This window comes from Triticum aestivum, chromosome 7D, assembly GCF_018294505.1.
Source record: "Triticum aestivum cultivar Chinese Spring chromosome 7D, IWGSC CS RefSeq v2.1, whole genome shotgun sequence".
Lineage (NCBI taxonomy): Eukaryota > Viridiplantae > Streptophyta > Magnoliopsida > Poales > Poaceae > Triticum > Triticum aestivum.
In genome coordinates, this window is record NC_057814.1 from 574651816 (window position 1) to 574671156 (window position 19341).

General features: G+C 50.0%; 1 protein-coding gene across 1 annotated transcript; it reads left to right on the forward strand.

Annotated features, from left to right (window-relative positions):
- The first annotated feature begins 11573 nt into the window (after positions 1–11573).
- On the forward strand, positions 11574–12462 carry LOC123164242 (ubiquitin-like). The gene is made up of 2 exons (XM_044581654.1): positions 11574–11723; positions 12092–12462. The coding sequence occupies exons 1-2, from the start codon at positions 11712–11714 to the stop codon at positions 12371–12373; spliced, it is 294 nt and encodes a 97-aa protein (XP_044437589.1). The 5' UTR covers positions 11574–11711; the 3' UTR covers positions 12374–12462.
- Positions 12463–19341: the final 6879 nt, after the last annotated feature.

The following is a 19341-nucleotide window of genomic DNA, read 5'->3' on the forward strand; positions in this document are numbered from 1 at the left end:
GAGGACCAATCTTCCACCTAGAGACAATAGTTTACCTTTCCAACTACTAAGTCTTTTCTGAAGTCTCTCCTCGACGTGTTTCCATTCAGCATTTGTGAGTCTCTGATAATGTATCGGTATCCCCAAATATGTGATCGGAAACTGGCCCAACCCGCATCCAAACAGTTCAGCGTACAGGTGGGCCTCGTCTTGAGCCTTGCCAAAGCAAAACAATTCACTTTTATGAAAATTGATCTTAAGACCCGAGAGTTGCTCGAATGCTGATAGAATTAGTTTCAGATTTGTCGCTTTCTCGAGGTCATGATCCATGAAGAGAATCGTATCATCGGCATATTGAAGTATAGAGAGACCACCATCAACTAGATGATTTACTACCCCTTCAATTTGGCCATCAACCTTGGCACGCTCAATCATGATTGCAAGCATATCCGCCACTATATTGAATAGCATGGGCGATACTGAGTCACCTTGTCGCAAACCCTTCTTCGTTTGGAAATAGTGTCCAATGTCATCATTGACCTTAATGGCAACACTACCTCCAGAAACGAAACTATGGATCATAGCACGCCACTCTGCAGAAAATCCTTTCATTCTGAGAGTCTGTTGAAGAAGGGCCACTTGACTTTGTCATAAGCCTTTTCAAAGTCTATTTTGAGAACCACCCCATTCAACTTTTTTCGGTGTAATTCATGGACTGTTTCATGAAGGATAACAACACCATCAAGGATGTGTCTGCCTTGCATAAAAGCTGTCTGTGAAGGACAGACCACATGTTCAGCAACCGAATTTAGCCTAATAGTCGCAACCTTCGTGAATATTTTAAAACTAACATTAAGAAGGCAAATAGGTCTATATTGTTGTATCCTTTCAGCCTCATTAACCTTAGGTAATAAAATAATCTCACCGAAGTTTAAGCGAAACAATTCTAGTTGGCCAGCATGTAAGTCGCTAAACAAAAGTAGGAGATCCGGTTTGATGACTTCCCAAAAGTGCTGATAGAACTCAGCGGGAAAACCATCCGGACCCGGGGCTTTGTTGTGCTCCATTAGGAAAACCGCCTTTCTAACTTCCTCCTCAGAGTATGGGGCTGTTAGAAGGCTGTTTTCCTCATCAGAAACCTGGCGGATGTCATTTGTTCGGGACTCATCCATCGAGAAGTTTCCTTCCTCTGGGGCTCCGAACAAATTTTTATAATAATTAGTGATATAAGATTTAAGTTGCTCATGCCCCTCAATTGTGCCCTCATCCTGTTGTAGGGAATGAATAATTTTCTTCCGGTGTCTGCCATTGGCGACTCCATGGAAATATCTAGTATTCGCGTCACCTTTCAGGATAAACTGAGAGTTAGAATGTTGATACCATTTCAGTTCCTCTTCACGCAGCATGCTAGCTATCTGTGCATTCGAATGACTCTTGATCTCGATTTCATGCTCAGATAGAGGTCTAACCTCTGCCAAAGCTTCTAATTCATCAATGATAGATGAAAGGCGAAGCTTCTCCTTTCTGAGGATACCCACCGTATGCCTAGCCCAACCACCAAGGAATTTACGTAATGCACGCATTTTGTTATTCCATTTGTGAATTGGGGTAGGCCCGGCCACCGGTTTCTCCCACACCTCCTTGACCATGTCATGGAAGCCATCCCGAAGCAACCACCCAAGTTCAAACTTGAACTTGCGTCTATGTTGTGGTCGTGGCAAACCCGTAGTTAGGAGAATGGGTGCGTGGTCTGATATAGCCTCGATACGAGGTAGAGCACGAACAGACACCATAGGAAATTTAGATTCCCAGTCCGTATCCATTAGAACGCGATCTAGTTTCTCATATGTCGGTTCCGGAAGACTATTCACCCAAGTGAACTGTCTTCCAATCATGGAAACCTCTCGCAGATCTAGACTGTCGATGACAGCGTTGAAAAGGAAAGGCCAATGATCATCAAACCTGCCACGGCTTTTCTCATTTGGAAATCGAAGCAAATTGAAATCACCACCAATAAGAATGGGATATGGATTATCTTTTGCCAGATTAACCAATTCATGGAGGAACTCGGCCTTGAACTCATCCTGGGCTGCACCATACACGGCGACGAGAGTCCATGTGAAGTTGTCGGCCTTGTTGCGAATATGGAGTTTAATATGAAACTCACCATCCGAACTAGCCAAAACATCCATAGTCCCTGTGTTTACGCCAAGTAAAATGCCCCCAGAACGACCTCTAGGCGGTCGTGAAATCCAAGTGAAGTCTATCCCGCCAGAAAGACGGTTAAGCAGACTTACTGAGAAATCACGTCTCCCCGTTTCAGAGATAGCCAAAAAGTCTAAATTGTATTCCCTATTACATTCCGCAATGAATAGATGTTTAGCCAAGTCACCAAGACCTCTGCTATTAAAGAACATGCCATTCATGAGGAAACAATAGGAGATTTAGAAAACTTAGCCCTCTTTGAGGGTTTGCGGCCTTTTTTGGAACGGGAGGCCTTTGATTTACGTCCGGAAGCTGTAAGCTCAATCAATGAACTAAGTCCGGGTTCATCTAGGCCCACATCCGAAACCTGTCCAACTAAATGAGAGAGTAGCTGACCATCTGATGTGGCATGCAGCTCCTCCTCATCTAGATGTGAGACAAAAGACTTGCTAGAAACTCGTGGAGTAACCTTTAAATGGTCGTATTCCACATGTCTCAAAGCGTCCGAAATAGAAATATCCTTCTCATTACTTCCTAGGCTAACACCAACATTATTCAACTTAGAAACAATGGTTGTAGCAGAAAAAGATAAAAAGGATTTGGGTGACGACATAATACCTTGGCTGTCTAGATTCTGCGCTTCTTTACGCCGCATAGCCTTGGCCAAGGAGTCCTCATCAGTATCCATCCTCCCGTCGTCTGCAACCTTATGCCGATTACTTCGGCGGGTAGGTGTCACACCCGATGAAGGTAGTCGCACAAGATTCGTTGCCGGAGGAGGGGATGAGGGTGGAGTAGCAATCCCCTCCCCGACACTCTCAGATGGAGTCATGCGTGAAGACGCCGCTGTCGGTGAAGAAGGAGCCGCGGACGCCGAGTGTGCCGCCGTGGCCGCCAAGGGATCCGCCATGTCCGCGGTCGCGGGCTCCGAGGGGTCCGCAATGTCCATGGTAGTCGTCGACGAGGGATCCGCGGTCGCCGAGGAAACCACTACTTCAGTGGTAGCAGTCGCCGAGTTGTCCAAAATGTCCGCGGTCGCGGTGGCCGCGGAGTCTGCCAAGTCACCCGAAGGAGCAAGCTGACCCAGCGTCAAATCGTCCATGCATGCATTACCATGCAGAACACCAACGTTGGTGTGTGCACCCGAGCATGTGAGCCTGCTTGCAAGCTCACCATTAGCAGCGTGGGAGGTGGGAGAAACAACGCTCGCTAGCCCACGCTGTTGCACTTGAGTCATGTGAACATCTTTAGCATTAGCCGAACTAGATGACTGCAGGTTGGAGGAGAGAGCAGCATGCTCAGGGGTATCCATGTCATCATCCTGCTCCTTTCCAGTGTTATCATCATCCGCATCATCACCTTTTCGCCTCCAAATAAACGGGACAAATTCCGGGTCTGATATGAAGTCTGTCGGTTCCCTCCTGAACGTGAAAGCATATCCCTTGAGTTTAACGATCACATCCGTGGAAAAGAAATGTCCCACATCATCTTTCTCCTTCGACAAAATATGAGTGGTAGTCATGGCTACTAGGATACAGACTATCCCACGACGTCTCAAGCTGATGAGATCAACGTCCAAGGTTTTGCCCATTAAAGTGCCAACTGCCCAGAGACCCCAAAAGTGACGAACTGTGTGAGGGACACCGTCGACATGAAGCCAAACCTGCTTGAGTTTCAACTTATGTGGGATGTCCTGAGATTTCCATGCAGAAATGGTGATCTGAGCATTAACTGAAGGCACATTCATTTGAATACCGTCAACTCTGTCCAAATCCTCAAAAGAGGGGAAGCTAACAAGGTAAGCATCCTCCCCATGCTGTATGGCCTCCCATTTCCACTGAGTCTGAACCGGACATCTCCTCGCAATCTGGCTCTCAATAATGCTAGCAGGCACCATCACACCGCTAACACGAACACAAGCGATAGGAGTCTGAGTCGGTGCCAAGTGCTCTTTCACAACACAGTCAGGTAACTGAGCAAAATACGTCTCTTCAGCTCCCACTCCCGAAACAAAAGCATGAGGCTTAGGGAGCTTAAGAACGGGACACCGCAGAGTTGGATGTGCAATTTTATCGCAAATGTAACAATAATGCTGAACCGGACAATCCTTAGCCGCATGCGTTTCAACTGCACATTTCCAACAACGAACCCCTTTTTTGGTTTTTCCTTTGGTCGTAGGAGGATCCCCGTGGACATTAGGCATAGGAGTCATCGTAGAGGGTGCAGTGATGCTAGTTTCTTGTCCCTGTCCCTGCGGCTGTTGCAATGGCAACTGTGACTGCTGGTGCATCTGCGTTTGCGGTCCAGACTGCTGTGACTGCATGTGATGTTGCGGTACATACTGGTTCGAAACCTGTTGGTGAGTAGTCACGTATTGCTGTGGGTATTGAAAGCCCTGTTGCAACTTACCTCCAAGGAGCTGCTGCTGAGATTGCCATTTCTTTTTCTTCTTGCGCTTCTGAGCAGCGCCCTGGTATCCCTTTGTGAAACCTGCTTGCTGTTGCTGAATTGGAGCACCACTAGCAGGTTGGAACTGAATGGAACGAGCCGCCCCTGCAACCGGAGCAATGTACGTGGGAGTAAGTCCAGACTGCACTGCGTAATGCATCCCTTGACCTTGCATCTGGTACTGCACCCCACCGTATGCATACGCGGGAGCCGGCCCTCGCTGAAGTTGAGGAGGAACCGTGGAGCCTGCGTTGCCGATCCCAGCAGCAGGTTGACGTGAGGACACGGGATCCAATCCCACGAAAGACACGCGAACGAGCGTTGCCGGTGTCTGCCCACCCGCGGACGAGGGGGTCTGCGGCGGCGGGGGCGCGCCCGCCATCGCCTGCGGCAGGGACGCGGCGACCACCGCGTAGGAGCGGCCCGACCTGGCGCGGTTCGAGCCGGTGAGAGATGGTACCGGCGGTGGGATGGCACCGGGCGGCAAGCTGGCTGTTGCGCTGAAGTCGATGGTGTGACGGCTGCAGGCGACGAAGGTGAGGGCGACAGCACAGACGAAGATGAATCTGCGATGACGTTCGAGGCCACCGGCTTAGGTTTGCCCGGCCACAGAGCCCGCATGCGATGACGCAGCCAGGCCCACGAGTACTCCTGGCCCGAGGCATGCACCGCATGCAAGTCTGGCCCGCTCGGCGTAGATGACGCACATTGAACTTCCTGAGAAAGCGCATCCGTAACTGCCCTTGATCTCCGGTGCCGGCGATCCAAACCGGCCAGGCACAGACACCATCTTGGCCGAGGCAATGAACTGCCCTAGCACAGGCGGCGGAGTGATCTGGCGTGGTGGAAGAGGTCCCCTCCAACTGCCCATGCGAGGACCGCGCGATACGTAAATACCAGTCGGCGACGAAGGCGCCTTCCGAACAGGTAATCCGGTCGCCGTCGAGCCAACCGGTGATGGGACTGCTCCCGGCCCGGCGAACCCTCCACCACATAAATCTCTTGATCCCTGCAAGATGAAGGCTCCATGCCTGCGTTAGCCGTCGGCGTCGCCGGCGACGAAGATGTTCGTCTTTCCCAGAAGCGAGACGCCGGAGTTGGGAATCCGGCATCTACCCAGAGCTGCTGAACAATCTCCGCCTCGGTCCTCTTTCTCCTTGTCCTACCCACCGGAGTCCACCCTGAATTCTCCTCCTCCTGATCCAGAACGTTGAGCGCCATCTGAACACCAACGGCCGGAGGACTCTCTTCGTCTGATGAACCGCTCTCTGAGCCCAGACATGAGTAGCGAGATCCACTCGAGGCCCCTATCGCGGAGGTCTCCGCCGGCAACGGCGACTGCGGCCTGAACTCCATTGTTAGGCGCCGGCCACGGCCACGGGTCGCCATCACGGGTCCCGTTTTGTTTACTGATATCTAATCTCTTGAGGTTGGTGAGCTTATCAATGGCCGGTTCATAGCTGCTGCCTCTTCTTGATTGACTCTAATTCCCTCTCTAATGCTTTTGTGTGCCTCTCTACGGCCCTGCTCATTTCGTCATGCTTGCATGCATCGTCTGCTATGTGGGCAAATCTTCTTGTCATTACCATATGCCTCACGGTGTCCATACTTGTGTTGGGACCATCTTCATGCACCGCGAGCACTTCCTGGGCGCCATGGGGGCAAAGTGCTTCATCAGCATTCCAAGTCCAACGCTCCAGTATGTACCTAGCTGGCACCTTCTTCACAGCACTGAAGTCGATGACCCTTAGTAGGTGGCAGCAGAGCATCCCGTCTCTTTCAAACTTGCAACATTGACAGTAGTACACACCATTTGATATGTCTGCTGTCACCATGTAGTTTCTGCCCTTGTCCGGGTCCTCACTTTCTGAGTCGGACAGGTCTCGCAGCGTGCAAACTTTATAATTGTACTCATCAATTCTAAGCATAGTGTACCCGCTGCACAGCCTTAGCTCATGCTGAAACCTACAAGGAAATACCTTTAGTTAGCTGCTACCACATGGCATTTTTCAGTTGTATATACATGACAACATTTTATTTTTCGCAAATGCACGACATTTTTTTAGTCCACATGACTGGTAAGATCATTGATTTATGCATGGCAATTTCATTTATCTTATGCCTGGCAAGTTCATTGCCACGTGCATGGCCACTTCATCTGCGCTCACATGGCAAGTTCATTCTGGCTCATGCAAGCCATCTTTTCCAACTCATTTAATTGCAACATCGGTGTCACATGCATGGCAAGTTCATTCTGCATTTGCATTACATTTCTCCATAGATTAGCAGCTTGCGACATTGGTAGTCCCTATTTGGCAAAAAAAACATTTTGGCACGTGCACGGCAACAACATTATCATATGCATGGCAAAATTCATGCGTCAACCGTTTTTTGAATTTTTCAGAATGATGCATTCATTTTCCAAGGCCAAGTACAAATTGAATGGCAAGGTCATTTAGCACATGCATGCCAATGTTAATTTTCTGTTTGTACGCATGGCAAGAATATTATACATGCTTGCCTATATCAGTGAATTTCACGTACGCTTTACAAGAGAGACACTAACCTATAGAAAATTTGCCGTGTGTATGTTCTCATCATCTGTCTCTCCAATGGATTGCATGAGTATAGTTGGGGGTCTTTGAGTGCTGTGTTAGCTAACTGTTGTAACTCCGCTCCTAGAATTTTTTGTTGTATTGCACTGTACTGCTGGAAAAATCTGAGAATTGAATTGCTAGGGTTCACGTACCTTTTTATAACAGCGTTAAACCCCTCACTGCGTTGTGTAGTCTGCAGGAAGGGGTAGAAACACTGCATAAAATAAGTTGGCACCCAGAATTTTCTCTTATTCCAAAGGTTTTGTAGTGTCTCATTGTCTTGGACTTGGTACTTTTCTATCATTGCCTTCCAGCTCGTTTCGAATTCCTCGGGGGTTAAGCTATGGTCAACACATAATTCAAATGCTTTGTGGAGTTCCGGCCTCTCAGCAAAGAAGGGGCCTAATGTCTCTTCCGCCTTTTTTATGACATGCCACCTGCAGTGTCTGTGTATGGTTGTTGGGAACACTTCCTCAATGCCTCCACGCATCCCCAAATCCTGGTTTGTTATCATGTTCATTGGCGCGAGGCCGCCCATGCATTCCAGAAATGTTTTGAACAGCCAAACATAGCTGCTCGTATCTTCGTTGTGAACAAAACCGCATCCGAACTGCAGTGACTGGTTGTGGTTGTTTATGCCAATCAACGGACATCACGACATCTTGTACATGTTTGTTAGATACGTTGCATCGAACGACACGCAGTCACAAAAGTGCTTGTAAGCCCTGTGTGCCGCACCATCTATCCAGTACATGTTCACAACGCGGTCCTCATCATCCAGTTTTATTCTGTAGAAGAAGTCGGGATCGTCTTTCTCCCTCTGCATGAAGTATGCAATTGTGTCGTCCATGTCTGATAGTTGACTTTCCCTGCGATACTTTGCTACCAGGTTTACCACATCTGAAGGCAGGTATGGCAGGCTGCTTAGCTTGCCGCTTTTGCTGTGAATCATTGAGAGGATGTGCACCATTCTCCCTGGCTGGAGGTTGCAGTCATGCAGCAACTTCACGAACTGTTCCTCTTGTGGGGTGAACCCACGGTGAGTGCTCAGAAACTTCACAAGGTCAAATGTCTTTATCATGTCATGGTTGTGGTGCCCAACATATTTTGTTACCACCCACCAAGCCCCTTCCACGTTCAGCTTCATTCGGGCAGGGCAGTTTGTTCTCACCATAACATCTCGTCTGCGTTCCGGGACTGCTGGACCATCACCCCCTTTTTTGGTTTGTTCCTCCTAGACTTGTGACACCTCATCCCTGCCCGGTTGTACTCTCCAGTTTTCTTAACCATTCTTCGATGATCTGTGTATATAGCAAAACTGTTGTATTTCGCATAACACTGATAGTACTCCCTTGCATCTTCAAATGTAGCAAATTTCATCCGCTCGTACGGTGCTGCTGGCGGCGCCATTGCAGACTGCATCTCGTCCTCAAGCTGCTCTTGTTGATCTTCACCATTAGGTTCGTCCCGTATCTCTGTATCCGAGTTTCAATCATCAGATCCTGGGTTGCTTACTTCAGTCTCAACAGTGTCATATCCAGTCGTACTTGACGTGCCTGCCATGCTGATAACAACCGGTCCTTGTTTGCTTGACTGATAGGTCTGTTGTCCGTGTGAATGTGAAGTAGTCATGGCAGTCGCTGCCCCTTGGTGCGAAGTACTAGTCCCTGCAATTTGCAAGTACATAATTCACATTTGTGTCAAACATTTTCCTTTTCAGTACACGTGGCAACTTGTAGTACCAACGAAATGGTAGTCGGTCCAATGATGCATCATTTTTTTTGCTGTAACACCGGTTGTGTTTTTTCATTTTCATTTGGCATTTTCAACTGTTCAAACATGGCAACTTACATGATATTTTTGACACTGCAAGTTCATTGACACGGTTCTGACAACTTTTGTTTCACACACACATGGCAAGTTTCTCTCCACAGACCCCTCCCCACACGCACACCCCATTTTTGTTTTTCCCTTACTTCTTTTAATTTGAAATGCGGTTATTCATGTGATCGACAATGCAGCAACCTCACTAAACCCCATAACATGGCAATTTTTATTGACCTTCGTTAATGGCAACTTTTATATACATGTGGTTGTCATTTTCAATTCTATTTTTTCCAACACACATGGTAAGCTCAGCTACCCATTTTTTATGCAAACTCCCCCCTCATTTACAGGTGAGTTAAATTTTTTTCCTTTACAGACATGGCAAGTTCACACACGCTTGCATGGCAATTTTACTGCACTACCCATATTTGGACACCGTCAACACTGAAGGCAAGCTTCCCCACATTTCTCGTTACTCTCAACTTTTATACTTATACACACGACAAGTCGTACGTCCAACACATGGCAACTTCTATTAATGCACTTTCATTGTATTCTCTCTTTTATGTGAACTACATTGTAATACAACTTCTATTTTTTTCCTCAAAGATGTCAAGTGCATTCACATTCCCATGCCAAGTTAGTTTTGGTATAGACCCCTCACCTGCGTAAGATGGTGTAGGCGTTGCTGCCACCCCTGTCCTCCCCACGACATCATCTTCAGCTCCTGCATTTTCTTAAAACCATAAGTTTTCTTGCCTGCGAACCTACTTTTTCCTTTCTTACAATATGTATTCTTCTTTAAAATTCCAAGCTGACCACATAGCGCCATTGGGAACTGCTGCTGTTGTATTGGTCGCGTGCTGCCACCAGGCATTCCTTGTTCATTTGTCCTGTACACCATGGCAGACGTGGATGCGTCCAAACGACCTGCATTTTATTTCTCGCGAATCAGATTCTCGTCCGTACGTAAGGTCTTTTCCAAACTATTTTCTTAGTGTATTTTTTATGCATATCAAGTACCTTTGTCCACGTATTGCTGCAGGAGTGGCAGCAAAGGTCCATTTGAGTTTAGATCCTCATAATCCTGCACACCCCATGGTGTTAGTTCCAGTGAGCCATAGAACCAGGGGTTCCCTCCATTGTTTTGGTCCATCCTCATTACGACTGCCTTTTTGTTTGTCCCCCCTTCAAATACATGTGAAAAGAAAGCGTTAAAACATTTTTCTTTTCAGTACAACATGGCAATATTAGCACCACACACATGGCAATATCATGGCAGTTTTAGTTGTCTACACGTGCCAGTATTCACCATATCATGGCAATATTAGCGTCACACACATGGCAATTTCAGTTGTTCAGACGTGGCAACATTCACTAGATAATGGCAATATTAGCATCACACACATGGCAATTTCAGTTGTTCACACATGGCAACATTCACTAGATAATGGAATACTAGCAGCACACTCATGGTAATACCAGCGGTACACACATGGCAACATCAACATTTCTACATGGCAATATTTAGCATCACACGCATGGTAATGCCCATCACTGCACACCTGGCGACAACTTAAACTTTGCATCCCCATGGTAAGTTATTCTAGCATCCATTCCTATGCCAACAATACAATAAGGCTACTACTTCTTCCTCCTTTGCGTAGTACATTCTACTTTTTTCATTAAACAACTTAAACAATTACGCAAGATGGCAAGAACACCAGAACACAATTGGCAACAATTTGTGTACAAGTACGACTTCTTTTTCATTGTTTCATCATGCATGCTCTCTTTTGGCAAACCAGGGTAAATAGTTCATGGCACGAACAGAAGCTATAAGGATGAGTAACATGGAAGATTTGTATGGTACTAACGGGAGAACGGGGGCCAGATAAGGAGTGAGGGGGCAAGGGAAGGTGCGTCGGCGACCACAACTAACCTGCAATTAGCTCAGATCTGGACTAGTGCTCGTCAGATCTTGCCATGGCAACTTGCGGTGGGTAGGGGCAGGGCAACAATGGAGGGGCGGGGGAACTGGGTAGGGGCAGGGCAACAATGGAGGGGCGGGGGGGGGGGGGGGGGGAGGGGAACGATGGAGTGGGGGGGAAAGAGATCCTGGGATCAAGAGAATGTAGGGGACGACCAGTTGGATCCAGCGTCTGGTAGGACCCGGGTCACCGCCTGGTTATTGGAGTTCGTGCAGGCGTTCGGGCCTTATGATTGCCTGCCCGAACACTTTTGTTCAGCACGTGATGCTCCCGCTCCGAACAACTAGTTCGGACCGGACTCCAGAAGCCCCGAACATTCGCCAGTTATCGGCGTCCAAAATCAAATGGAAATAATGTCTCAGGAGACTGCGCGTGGGACCAGGTTCAGCACCGCCTTCAGTTTTTTGTTTGCACAAGGATACTCGGTCGGCTCGGCACACGCGTGACGTAACCGAGGCGACCTCGTTCCCATCTATAAATTCCTGCACGCCCGATCGACAAGCCTTCAACCAATTAACCAGATCGATCTAGCATCCTATCCTTGTGATTAAACTGTCGATCGGTTATCTTGTTCTCTAGCTCTGATCCATTAGCGGCTTAGCGCTGAACCATCTGTCGTAGATCAGTCGATATAGTGCGGTGCATCCCTGTAGATTGCACTTGGATGCTGCTGTTTGTACGTTGATTGAACCAACTTGTCGGCCAGGATTGTCGTTTGCAGATTGAAACTCAGTCTAATGTTTACCGTGTTTCCGTCTTTCTGATGAGTCTCATCTGCGCGTTGCTCTTCCAATGGCCAGTCCTATTAGCACAATCTGCTTAATCGTTTCTTTCACATTAGATCAAACCTTGCTGTTGCATGATCCCATGGTTTCTCTCGGTAGCTGTCGAATATTGACTACAGATTTTCTGTTTTGTCTTGAAAAGATTTAAACTGCTTCCTTACGATTTACATGACTGAATTATGTTTTGAAGCACTTGACTTCAATTTTCTATACATGTACTTGGTGACTTAACACTGAATTGCAAATTCCAATGATGCAGATGCAGATCTTCGTGAAGAGCCTCACCGGCAAGACTATCACCCTTGAGGTGGAGTCCTCTGACACCATCGACAATGGTAAGGCAAAGATCCAGGACAAGGAGGGCATCCCGCCGGATCAGCAGCGCCTGATCTTCGCCGGCAAGCAGCTCGAGGACGGCCGCACGCTCGCCGATTACAACATTCAGAAGGAGTCCACTCTGCACCTGGTGCTCCGCCTCCGTGGTGGCCAGCGAGTCGTTTGGACGTCGTGTCATCGTGTGTTACTGCTGTCAGTGTTTTAGTCCAATTTTTTTGTCCTATATTTTGTGTATGAACATCTGCTGCTGTAATAGCAGCGTGGTCTCTATTTTGTTTGAAGTGGCAGTGTAGAACTTAATCTTCTTATTGTGGTTTTGGCGCCAATATGGTATGCTAACGATTTAGCAAATGATCGGAGGTTCAGATGGTAACTATCGTTGCTGAATCTGGTTCAGGGTACTTCTTGGGATCCTTATGGAGGGACTAAGAGCATCTCCAACGGCTCCCATAAACCTAGAATTTCTGCTGCCGTTTGTGTAAATAAATGCTCAGTTGCGCAGTTTCAAAATCGTGATGCCGAAGATTGAGCCGACAAGGTGTTGCAACATAGACCACTTGATAGTGCTTGCTGTTGGAACCCTCCCGCGACCCTCGTGTCGCCTCCCCCAACGGCGGTGGGGGAACCCTAGCTGCGCCGCCGCGTCCCCTTCCCACCTCGCCCCACCTCCTCGCCACCATCGAGGAGCAGCAGGTGAAGCCGCGCCTCCTCCTAGGAAGGTGGCGCCTCGGCTGGCCTGGCTCTATGCGGACTCCCGGCACCAGCGTGCCTTTGGCGGATGTCCCCCCCGGCCCTCGCTCGGGATCCGGTTGCTCCTGGACTTAGCCGGCGCGTCCTCCCCCTCCCCACCTTTCGCGCTAGATCCACCTACGCCAGTACCCCCTGCTGCTGCTGGCACCGGATCCCAGGAGGACGTGGCCGGGGCATCTTGGTCGGGCAGGCCGGCCATAGGGCGCTCTTCCGCCCCATGGGCTGCGGCCATGGCTCCGGGGCGTGGCGGTTCATCTGGGTGGTTGCCCGGCGGCGGCCGCCTCCTGCAGCACACTGGCCGGGTGTGTGGCACGCTTGCGATCTCCCTTGACCCTCCCCATACCCTGCAGGTGCGGCTTGGGCTCCGGCGGCCATGGACCTGTGCCCTCCTCCGGTGTCCATGGTTGGCCAGAGCGGTTGCAGATCCAGTGCTCCCCGCGACCGTGTTGTGTCCACTTCCTGCTCATTCGACTTGTCAGTGTCTCCACATCTCCGCAAACGCCCCTGCAGGCGTACGTGGTTGGGCGACATCCACCCTGGTGCGGCTTCGACTCCGGCGTGCCTCTGGAGCTACGCCCCCTCCAGCTCCTTCGACTCGTCCAACGTCCCTGCAACTCTGATCCTGGTAGCCTGGATCTGCGTTCCTCTTCGGATCTTGGTTCGTTCGGGTCTTCGGCCACCATCACACCCTCCATTCTTTCGCCCGGCTGCCCAACCCCGCCCACCTCCGTGCTCCGTCCGCCCTTTCGCATGTTCATTAGCTCATTCTTCCGATAGCGCCTGATGCCTCCTTCGACGGAAGGCGTTGGTCCCCTTCCTGCGATGGCGGTTCCGGCCTCCGACCCAACTTCCTCCTCCTCGACTATTGCTCCGATGGCTTGGGACTGCTCAGACTCGGTCATGGAGTCCTTGCTTGACCTTTCGATGCTGGTAGCGGCGACACCTGCGGGCGCCATTTCCTTCTTGGAGGCGCTGTCATGGCCGCTTTTTGTGCCCCTCTTCGACCATTAGGGGAAAGCCTAGGTCCTGCTTTGCGGATCGAACGGCGACAGCGCCCCGGCGTCGTTCCCCTCCATGAAGGCTTCGTCTTGTGTGCTCACGGTGTCCTCAACGGTAGTTTTGATGATGTTTGTTGTCTTGTTAGTTTGGTTTTGGTTGTGTTCCATGGTGGCGAGTTTAGCGTGTTACTTTTTTGTTTGGGCCGAGCATCCATGTCCGTCTGCTTCGGTAGCCATATTCACGCCTCCCGCATTTGTATCATGCGTTGTACGACCCCCTTACTCATTCTTTAATTCTTCTATCAATAAAATGATACGCAAGCTTTGGGTATTCGCGTAAAAACAACAACTAGTGCTTGCTGTGATTTGATCGCTTTGGCTATGAAGAAATGATAAGTTTTTTTTAACGATAAAAGTACTTCTCTTATGCAGGTTATCTACAAATGTGCCGAGACGCTTCGTTTATGGTCTTATCTACAACGAGTGAAGAATCGAGACCTGTTTACGGAGCTGTGTACATGATTGGAGGCCACGGCGAGGAATACTTTTACCAAACAAGGGTGGCAGCTTGACCTCAGGATTGGATCACCTACGGTACGGTTTAGGCGTTATACAGAACTTAGTTTATTTGTATTTGTCTTCTTCTTTTTTTTTTGGCTTGGTGTGACGAATTTGTTGGTTGTGTGCATCTTAGTTATGCAGAGGCTGGGTGACTGGGTGTAATGCTTAAACCTTTTAAGTAATAAAGCGCTCCTTTTCGAAGAAAAACAACTAGTGCTTTTTTACATTAGTGGAGTCTAGAGACTAATTAACTCATAATGAAGATTGATATATAACTTATCAGCTCTTGAAAAGCAAAACAATTACGACATAGTTTATCATAATAAATTATTCATGAGCACATCAGCATCCATATGACTAGATTGGATAAGAGGGTGATGGAGAACGTTTCATCGCTGCTTGGTCTGATGGAGAAGTCTTTGGACAGTCTTCCATGCAATAATCCACAGTAGAATAACAGTGTTTACTTACTAAACAACAGATGCATATCGAGTCTTTGCAGTTCGGATCACGGACGCACAGACCATGTATATTGATCTTAACGGTTTCCATGTCTTCCAGGATTCTGCCTATAAAACATATGCCAAGTTAATATTCATAGTAGTCTGTGTTTATCAACTACTAATATATAACAACTGATTCAACAAAGAACAAATACAAAATCACTGAGAAAAACTGTAAGAACTTCGGAAGAAGTAAAAGTTATGCACTAGTCAACAAGAAGTTATATATAACATATGCATTATTGGGTCGGTAATGGAAGATCGGTATTGGAAAGACTAATCAACTGAGGTATAACAATAAGTGTGTAGAAGTGCATGCTCTAACCAATGCAACCAAAAGACCGATCTGATGGAAAAGACTAAGCAGCATATTATACGTCAACACTCCCCCTCACGTGTGGCTCCCTGAGGCCTAAACGTGGACCGAAAGTGGGCTGCAATTTAATTGCGCCAGCCGGATCTTGAACTCAAGACCTCTTGACTCCGATACCATGTTAGAAAGGAGAGGGATTTGGTGGAGCAGACAGACGTTGGGTGTTGCATCAGGTCCGGGCGTGTGGCCGCCGCTTGCACCATTCGCAGGCCGGTCGATCCGCGCCGCGAGGCATGGGTTACTTGGCCACGCGGTTTGATCCAGCGGCGCACTCACGTGGCCCAGGGCACTTGAGCATCTCATGCATATCTGGCTGTTCGCATGTTTGTTGCATCTCATGGAGTGCTATGCTTGCATGCATGCACGACGTTCAGTGCAGTTTTCCAGCGCAATGCGTGACGCTTGTGCCACGTTTGGCCTGTGACTTGTTGATCTCGTCCGCCGCGTCTCCGGTCTAATCAGCCGTTTGCGCATCAGTTCGCAGGTCTCCTGAAGAATGTCTCCGACTACATTATGTCCTCCACCGGTCGAGCAACGGGCTGCCGCTGCGTCGTCCCATCGGACCGCAGCGCCGCCGCCCCGTGGTTCTTCTCCCGGCTGCACCGACCCGCGTCACCGCTGCGTCACCCCTTGGGCCGTAGTGTCGCGGCCCGCAGTCCCCCATCGTCCCGAGGCTGTCCGCTCCAGGCCGTCCTGTGGCTACACCGACCCTCGCGCCGCCGCTGCGTCGCCCCGTCGGGTTATAGCGAGCGTGACACGTGGTCCACAACGCCGTCCTGAGTCGTTCCCGCGGTTGCACCGACCCGGGCTCCGTTGCTGTGCCGCCTCTTCGGGCCATCGCGTCGCGGCCCGCGGTCCCTGCTACCGCCCCGAGGTCTTCCCGCCGTCGCCGCGACCCGCCCGCACCGGTCTACGTCACGCTGTCAGAGTTCTTCGCCTACTTCGAGCAACGCCGCTGCACTCCTAACCTAGCCGCCGCCGCCGCTGTCGCTCTTCTTCGGCCGCCGCCGCCGCTACCCCGTAGCCGCCGCAGCTGCCCGTCCACCCCCTTCGTCTTCGTCCAGCACCAGCCTGTCGCCAGCGTCGCCGTCATCTACCCCAACCGCTTCATCTACTCCGACAATCGCGGGCGACATTGGCCCCGCGCCGATTGGCGCCGCAACCGTCGTCGAGTCCTTCCCTGCTGGCCTCTCCGACTTCTTCGACATGGCGTACAGCTCGTGCAGGTCCCAGTCTACGCATGCCCGGTGCTGGCAACACCGCCGCGTGCCTTCGTCCACGACGTGTCCTCGGGCCCGGCAAGCCTGGTGCGGCGCTTCGTCTGTTGGAAATATGCCCTAGAGGCAATAATAAATAGGTTATTATTATATTTCCTTGTTCATGATAATCGTTTATTATCCATGCTAGAATTGTATTGATGGAAAACTCAGATACATGTGTGGATACATAGACAACACCATGTCCCTAGTAAGCCTCTAGTTGACTAGCTCGTTGATCAATAGATGGTTACGGTTTCCTAACCATGGACATTGGATGTCGTTGATAACGGGATCACATCATTAGGAGAATGATGTGATGGACAAGACCCAATCCTAAGCCTAGCACAAGATCGTGTAGTTCGTTTGCTCAGAGCTTTTCTAATGTCAAGTATCATTTCCTTAGACCATGAGATTGTGCAACTCCCGGATACCGTAGGAATGCTTTGGGTGTACCAAACGTCACAACGTAACTGGGTGGCTATAAAGGTGCACTACAGGTATCTCCGAAAGTGTCTGTTGGGTTGGCACGAATCGAGACTGGGATTTGTCACTCCGTGTAAACGGAGAGGTATCTCTGGGCCCACTCGGTAGGACATCATCATAATGTGCACAATGTGACCAAGGAGTTGATCACGGGATGATGTGTTACGGAACGAGTAAAGAGACTTGCCGGTAACGAGATTGAACAAGGTATTGGGACACCGATGATCGAATCTCGGGCAAGTAACATACCGATAGACAAAGGGAATTGTATACGGGATTGATTGAATCCCCGACATCGTGGTTCATCTGATGAGATCATCGTGGAACATGTGGGAGCCAACATGGGTATCCAGATCCCGCTGTTGGTTATTGACCGGAGAACGTCTCGGTCATGTCTGCATGGTTCCCGAACCCGTAGGGTCTACACACTTAAGGTTCGGTGACGCTAGGGTTGTAGAGATATTAGTATGCGGTAACCCGAAAGTTGTTCGGAGTCCCGGATGAGATCCCGGACGTCACGAGGAGTTCCGGAATGGTCCGGAGGTAAAGATTTATATATGGGAAGTCTTATTTTGGTCGCCGGAAAAGTTTCGCACTTTATCGGTATTGTACCGGGAGTGCCGAAAGGGGTCCGGGGGTCCACCAAGGGGGTCCACCAGCCCCGGGGGGCCACATGGGCTGTAGGGGGTGCGCCTCGGCCTATATGGGCCAAGGGCACCAGCCCCAAGAGGCCCATGCGCCAAGAGATAAGAAAAAAAGGGAGAGTCCTAAAGGGGGAAGGCACCTCCGAGGTGCCTTGGGGGGGAAGGACTCCTCCCTGGCCGCACCCTTCCTTGGAGGAAGGGCCAAGGCTGCGCCCCCCCTCTCCCTTGGCCCTATATATAGTGGGGGGGAGGGAGGGCAGCAATATCCTAGCCCCTGGCGCCTCCCTCTCCCTCTCGTGACACCTCTCCCTCCCGTTAGTGCTTGGCGAAGCCCTACCGGGATCCCCGCTACTTCCACCACCACGCCGTCGTGCTGCTGGATCTCCATCAACCTCTCCTCCCCCCTTGCTGGATCAAGAAGGAGGAGACGTCGCTGCTCCGTACGTGTGTTGAACGCGGAGGTGCCGTCCGTTCGGCGCTAGGATCATCGGTGATTTGGATCACGACGAGTACGACTCCATCAACCCCGTTCTCTTGAACGCTTCCGCTCGCGATCTACAATGGTATGTAGATGCACTCCCCTTCCCCTCGTTGCTAGATTACTCCGTAGATTGATCTTGGTGATGCGTAGAAAATTTTGAATTTCTGCTACGTTCCCCAACATCGTCTTCGTCCATCTACGCATGCCCGCTGCTGGCAACACCGACGCGTGCCTTCCTCTACGATGTGTCCCCGGGGTTGGCAACCCCGGGCGCGACGCGTCGTCAACAAAGTCTTCTTCCCGGCGCCCCACTACTTCGACAGTACTGTGCCCATGACTAACTCGGCGCCTCCTTGCGCCCGCGGCTCCACGGCGACTTCCTCGGCACCGGCCACCCCGACTCGACTTCGACCACGACATTTTTCGCACGGCTACCTTGACCATGGCTCCACCACCTACGCTCTCGGCTACCACGACAAACGGCACAAAGGGCTACCGCCTTGCTTGAGCAACCTCGTTGGTTGCCACTCCAGCCACGACTCCTCGATGCGTCGACCGTTACGACTGTGGGGGGGGGGGGTGTCCGTCGGCTTGCCTTTGGATTCTTCTCCAGTCTCACCATCTGCGTCGCTACCGTTGTGACTGCGGGGGGATGTTAAGTATCGTGATTATTAGGAAAGCTAGGATAGCGTAGGATATTATTCTATCTTGCCTTGTACTCCAAGATGATCGTGCACTCCTATATATATGCCCACGAGGCTCAAGCAATACAACGAATAATTCCACCAAATCCCTCTCCCTTCTAACAAAGTGGATAGGTTGCTTGTCTGAAATATACATTGCGCACGGGCAGTAAAGCATATGAGAAGAAGCATCGAGAGTAGCACAATTGATGTATGGAAACGGTTCCTATAGTTGTCCATGATGAAAGTACTATGTGGGATTGTTTCGTACGCGTCTATAACACAGTATGTTCATTGGGGTGTCCTAATATATCACTAGTAGAAAACAGGGCTTTGGTCACAGGGCAGTATTCACATTAGTCCCGGTTCAGTCACGAACCGGGACTAATGTGAGCATTCGTCCCGGTTCGTGCGGCTAAGGCATTAGTCCCGTTGGTG